The sequence below is a fragment of the Tupaia chinensis genome, unplaced genomic scaffold (assembly GCF_000334495.1).
Source record: "Tupaia chinensis unplaced genomic scaffold, TupChi_1.0 Scaffold149964_2, whole genome shotgun sequence".
In the NCBI taxonomy this organism is placed as follows: Eukaryota; Metazoa; Chordata; class Mammalia; order Scandentia; family Tupaiidae; genus Tupaia; species Tupaia belangeri.
Window position 1 is genome coordinate 357178 of NW_006209806.1, and position 5779 is coordinate 362956.

The window sequence follows — 5779 nt, forward strand, 5'->3', positions numbered from 1 at the left end:
CCCGCCCTCCCTGCACCCCCTCCTAACGCCGCCTTGCCTCCTTCCCCCGTGCTGCTGGCCTCTAACCCCGAGCCTGTGCTCCTGCAGAGCGTCGCGCCCACCCCTGCTAACAAAGCTTTCTTGCCCCCCTCTGCCGCCTCGCTCCCGCCTGCTCACGCCTCTCTGTCTGTCAAGCTCGCCTCCCTCCCGCACAAGGCCTCCCGCCCATCCTTCCCGGCGCACCGCCAGCCCCTGCCCCGGCCGGCTCTGGCGCAGGCCGCGCCCGGGCTCCCGCAGGCCAGCTCCGCGGGGCCGTCGGCTGTGTGGGTTTCCCTGGGCATGCCGCCTCCTTATGCCGCGCACCTCGCGGGGTTAAGCCGCGCTAAAGACCTTGCTTAGCTAGCAGTGCGTGTGCCGCCAGGTAAGGCTGGGGCCGAGCGGGCAGGCGGCGCCCAGGGCCCGCGCTCATGCCCAGAGCAGGCGGCCTGGCAGGGCTCAGGAGGGCCGGGGGGTTGAGGCTGCTGCCAGCCGGCTCTGGGCTCAGCCCAGAACACAGCACCCTGAGAGCGGAGTGGCCGTCGGGGCTCAGGGCCTGGGAGGCTCGGCCTCCCGCTGGCAGCTCCTGGGGCCCTCACCATGCGGGGGCCCTCACCATGCGGGGGCCCTTGGCGGGGAGGCTCCAGCCCCAGCAACCTCTGGGAGGGGCTGGGCCTAGCCCCGTTCCACGGCCCCGATCTGTGGCAGGCGCAGCCCTGGTTACCATGACCAGGCCCCACGAGGGCCCGCGGCAGGTCTCTGGCCGCGCCTGCGTCCCGAGTGTCAGGTGTGCGCGGGGGAGGCTGCTCAGGGGTGGCCTCCAGGACTCTTTCGTTGTCATCTGCAGACTGAGTCCCTGGGCTCTGGGAGGCCACAGTACAGGGGTGAGGACGCCGGGGGAGCTCTGCCTCACCCCACCTAGCCGCCGGGCCAGTGCCCAGGGCTGCCCATCAGCAAGAGTATGGCTGTCCGTGGCCCAGTGGTGTCCGATGCCACGGAGGGGCGGGCCAGTACAGGGCCCCCCGCCCCAGAAACCACAGGCCTGAGGAACGCATGTCCTGGGAGTTGGGGACAGGCCCCGGCCGGGGCTCGTGGGCGGGGTCCTCCTGGGCAGCCTGCGTCCCGTAGGCGGGAGCTGAGGAAGGGGCCCTGAGCTAAGGCTGGGCCTGCGGGCTCTGCCTGTGGTCCACGGGCCGGTGCCTGCCCTGCCCAGCCCTGCCTGTGCCCCGTGCGCCTGTCCATGGGTGTAGGTGTGGGTGTGGCCGGGTAGCTGACACCTCCAGGTCAGTGCCGGTCGCCTGCAGGCTGGGACGTGCTCGGTCCCACGGGAGATGTCCTGAAGGTAGGCGGCGGTGGCTGGCTGGACCTGACCTCTGTTCCCAGAGAAGGTGGCCGTGGCCCTGGGGGCTGTGGGACGGAGGAGTGTGGCCACAAACGCTCAGGCGCTGGGGCCCCACCTGCCTCTGTCCTGGCCCTGCAGCGGGTGTGCGAGCCTGTGGGCGACCCGGCGCCCAGCCCTGGGTGACATCGGGGCTCCCTGCGGCCCCCCGCTAACCGGCTCTCCTCCTGCTGGTCCCTAGGTAACTAGGATTTCTACCTCAACCGTGACCTATGCAAGGACGGGTGGACGCCGCGCCGCCCCGCCCCGCCGGCAGCAGGACGGAAGGACGCGGCCTCTACTGTGAACGGCGGCGCTCCCGGAGGCGCCGGGCTGGCCCAGCTGTACTGTCCATAGTCTTAGATAAAGTATTTATCGTTTTTAAAGAGTCTAAGCAACCCCGATGTACTTTATTCCATCGAAGCCGTGAGAGGCGGCCTATGGAGAATAGAGTCTATGTGAGAGGATCTTTATAAAGACGCGCCTGCAGGTGCTACGCCCGCCCCGCCCTCGGTGCTCACGGACCACAGGCGCGCCCGCTCCCCTCGGTCACTGTGAACCCCGACTGTTAACCCTCAGGCTTTGGGTTGGTGCCTTTGGCTTGGCGCAGGCGGCAGCCCGGCACCCGGCAGCCCATCGGCACTGCCTGCAGGGAGAGATATCACCTAACACCAGTCAGAATGGCGAAAATTAAAAAAACAAATAATGATAAGTGCTGGAGGGGATGTGGTGAAAGGGGAACACTCCTACACTGTTGGTGGGAATGTAAATTGGTCCAGTCACTCCTTTTTTGCAGGTGATTAAATAAAAGGGAGCGTCCGGGCCCCCCTCTGTTTGTATAGGAGGGTCGCGCTGACGGGTGACAGTATTTTATAGATGTGACAAGAATTTATAAATTTATAGGCTCGGCTGCATTTATTTTTAGATTACAATGCACAGTGAACTTAAAGAGAAGTGAGGACAGCAAAACCTCTCTATTTATTCAAGTGCACAAAGCTAGTCGGGCGGCCCCCCTTGCCGGGCAGCACGCTCGGCGCGCGGGGTCTGAGCCCAGGCTGGGGCCGCCTCATTGGTGCTTGGAACACGCGCTGCGTGTGACAGGAGAGGCCGCAGGGCCTCCCCAGAGCTGGTGCGGTGGGCCGAGGCCTGCTCCCCTGGAGCTCAGGCTCTGGCAGTTGGGGTACGGGGCCAGGACGGGCAGGCCCCCGGCCCCCTCGGGGCGGCCCTGCCCTAAGCTGCGCCTCGCCCTGTGCTGGACGGTGCTTGGCCCCCGGCCCCCCACCCTGTTGGTGCTCAGGCTGAAGGTGCTGTGCCGTGTCCCCTCTGGACAGGGCAGACGGTAGCGAGGGGCACCCTGGTCCAGGACAAACACGTCCCTGATGACACTGAGGCCGGAGACAGGACGGGACGGGGCACAGCTCAGCTGGCGGGCAGGCGTCTCCTGAGCCTGCTGGGCACACGTGTGCTGTCCTGGACCTGGCAGGTGCCATGCAGCCGTCGGGCCCTGGCCTGCCGCAGCTGGTACAGGCCTGTGTGCAGGGAGGTGGGCGTGCAGGCCACCCGGGGCTGGGGGCTGCTGCTGGGGACCACAGGGACTCACAGTGGGTCCTGGTGCTGCTCTGGAGTCAGGAACCCTGACAAGACGACCCTCCTTCCCGGGCCGAGGGCCGTCTGGGCGGCAGGAGGGAGCCTGTCCTGTTCTAGCCCGGGCACGGACGGCTGGGGACCCCTGTGCTCCCCGCTGCCAGGCGCCCTGTTCTGTCCCCCCTCTGTCCTGTCCCCACCGCCCGCGTCGCATCATCTATGTGGCCCACCCTCTGTAACCCGCGAGGCCGTGGCCTCTGAACTGTCCAACAGCACGTGCCGTCACGTGGTCGGGCCCTGGCTCGCTCCCCAGGGAGCCCCACTGCTTCTCCACCTGGGCCTCTGTAATAAAAAGCTCGTTTCCACTCGAACCTGCTCTGACGTTTCTGTTCACCGCGTCATCCCTGGGGTGGGGGTCCCAGCCACCCGCATCACCTTCCCCTAACTCCCACCCCGCTGTCCCGGGGCCTGACGACCTGGGCAGACCCCAGCCACAGCGGGGGAGGAGGCCGCAGGGTCGCCCGGGCTTCCTCCTCCATCACCACCCATGGCCCCGTCCTGGCACAATTCCAGGACTTCCGTCCAGGGCGGGTCATGCCCCGACACCTCAGGCACGTCAGCCTCAGATCAGGAGGGGACCCTGGTCCCCAAGCGTCTCATTGCCCGCAGGGGAGGGGGCGCCGACTGCCCGGCTCCCTGGCCTATGGTGGCCACGCCCCTGGCCCCCACTCACTTCCCCACCAGGTAGAAAAGAGGTACCTTTATTGGAACAGAACAGGCGGGCAGGTGGGGCGGAGGCCGCTCTGCCAGGTGCCTGCCCGTCAGCAGGACTAGGGTTCACAGCTGGGCAGGGGCTCAGCCCCCACCACGTTCACAGCGTCATGGAGCTCCATACATTCACGGCCCAGGGCCCGCCAGGCCTCCTGGGGCCGGCCAACCCGTCCACTGGGTCCCGAGGTGGGGAGGGGGTCCTGCCAGATGCTTCTCCTAAGAGACAGCCCCTGCCCACCCGCCCCAACCAGCCTCAGGCTTGAAAGTCTCTTCACCGAAAAGGCCTCCCGGTGCAAACCCGGGGCTGGGCCAGGCAGGTGTGGTGTGCTCCAGGCCCGAGCTGAGGCACGCCGCCACCAGCACCCGGCCTCACGCCTTCAGGCCGCTCAGCTGGAACCGGGCCTCCTCGGATATGCCGAACTGCTCCAGCGGGTCCTGTAGGGGCGGACAGGGTGGCTGTGAGCCGGCCTGGGCTGGCCCGGGGCGGGAGGGCGCCTGCCAGCTCCGGCCTGCACGCACCTTGCCTGTCATCTTCTGGATCTCACTCCGGTAGAAGACCAGGCTTCTCCGCATGAACTCGTAGCTGGGGAGCAGGGCACTGCGTGTCACCGGGGCCCGCCGTGAGGCTCGCCCTGCCCGGGGCCCCCTGTGAGCCCCACCTGGCCCCCCGCAGCGCATCCACCCACTCGCGGCACTGCCCCTCACTGCAGCACTCGAAGTGGTACTTCCTCTCTGGGTCCTCCAGGAAGCCTGCGGAGGGGAGCGGGGAGGGAGGGAGGGGGCACCTGCAGTGGGCCCCGCCCCGGCCCTCCTCCCGCCCCGGCACGAGCGCCCCTCCTAGGTGGGGGTGCTTATCCAGCTGTCCCTGGAGCCTGCACATGGGATCCTGCCTGGAAGCAGGGTGTATGCAGATACCATGGGTAGCTGCAGTCCTGTATGACCAGGGTCCTCCCGACGGGGCATCTGGACCCATGCAGGGAGCACCCTGTGAGTGTGGAAGCAGAGGTCGGAGGGATGCGTCTCCAAGCCGGGTACTGGCTCAGGAGGCCTTGCAAAGAGCCAGCCCTGTGACACCTTGGGCCTGCTGGCCTCCTTCCAGAACTGCCCAGTCCACACCTGGGAACTGTCCTGGCAGCCCTAGCAAACCGGCAGGGGCTCCCTCTTCCCTGCAGGCTTGCTGCCGCCTGGTCCTCAGAGCCAGGTCCAGCAGGGAGGGCAGTGAGAAGGGTGTTGGTGGAGGTTCTGATGACAGCCAGAGGAGATCAGCTGGACACGCTGGCCCAGCGGGGCAGGGCAGGGCAGGGCAGGGCAGGGCAAAGTCTGGAGCCAGGCGGGAGAAGGCGCTGGGGAGGGGCGGGCCGAAGGGGGCATGGCAGGTGGGCAGGGCACTCCCGGACTTTAAGCTGCCAGTGAACAATGGGCTGTTGTTTCTGGGAAGACTGACACCGCGCTGGGGGTCCCGGGAGGGGACGGTGCGGGGCTGGCCTCGCCCCTGCCCACTCACTGATGGAGAAGCCGCTGGGCTCCTCCTGGGCGACTCTGCAGCGCTCCAGCAGCAAAGCTCCGACGGGCTGCGGAGAAAGGGCGGTGAGCGCTGACCCCGCAGGGCCCCCGCCCCGGGGCCCCGGGACCCCGGGCGCCCCCCCCTCGGCCTCGTCCGTGCGGAAGTAGAAGAGGAAATTGACCACCAGCTTCACCAGCCGCCGCTTCACCACTGCGGGCACACGCGGTCGACTACGGGGGGGCCGCCCAGGGCCCCCGCCCGTCCGCAACCTGCGTCCCGGCCTCCCAGGCCCCGCTCACCGCTGCCCTTCTTGGGGCCCCGCATGCCCAGCTCGGCCGCCATCTCAGCCGGCTGCCGGGACAGCGCCTGCAGTTCCTTCTCGTTGTAGCGCATGGCGCCGCCTAGAACGCGGGCCGCGCCCTCCCGGCTGCCGTCCCCACTATCGTCGCTGATGCGCCAAAAAGGTCTCAGGGCGCAGTCCCGGAAGCACCGCCGGAGCTACTGCGCCTGCGCGTCCTGGGCCAACC

At 68.0% G+C, this 5779-nt stretch overlaps 2 protein-coding genes across 2 annotated transcripts in view; one reads left to right on the forward strand and one right to left on the reverse strand.

The window, feature by feature from the left end:
* The window catches only part of DOT1L (DOT1 like histone lysine methyltransferase), a gene marked incomplete at its 5' end in the record, with an annotated part of 54525 nt that extends 52743 nt beyond the window's left edge, over positions 1–1782 (forward strand). Inside the window, 1 exon segment of the mRNA XM_014585537.2 lies at positions 1671–1782. Within this exon segment, the coding sequence (XP_014441023.2) occupies positions 1671–1750 (80 nt within the window).
* Positions 1783–3722: 1940 nt separating this feature from the next.
* On the reverse strand, positions 3723–5770 carry PLEKHJ1 (pleckstrin homology domain containing J1). Its single transcript, XM_006171776.2, has 6 exons — positions 5552–5770; positions 5395–5462; positions 5253–5319; positions 4408–4498; positions 4268–4331; positions 3723–4183 (listed from the first exon to the last, which is right to left on the reverse strand). The coding sequence occupies exons 1-6, from the start codon at positions 5643–5645 to the stop codon at positions 4118–4120; spliced, it is 450 nt and encodes a 149-aa protein (XP_006171838.1). The 5' UTR covers positions 5646–5770; the 3' UTR covers positions 3723–4117.
* Positions 5771–5779: the final 9 nt, after the last annotated feature.

What these genes read in the sequence shown, in the direction of transcription:
- PLEKHJ1 (XM_006171776.2), bottom strand. Translation starts at nt 5,645, where the DNA reads ATGCGCTACAACGAGAAGGAACTGCAGGCGCTGTCCCGGCAGCCGGCT. An exon ending in GATGCGCTGCGGGGGGCCAG is followed by an intron (nt 4,332 to 4,407) that starts GTGGGGCTCACA and finishes CCTGCTCCCCAG; the next exon opens with CTACGAGTTCATGCGGAGAA. An exon ending in TCCAGAAGATGACAGGCAAG is followed by an intron (nt 4,184 to 4,267) that starts GTGCGTGCAGGC and finishes CCGCCCCTACAG; the next exon opens with GACCCGCTGGAGCAGTTCGG.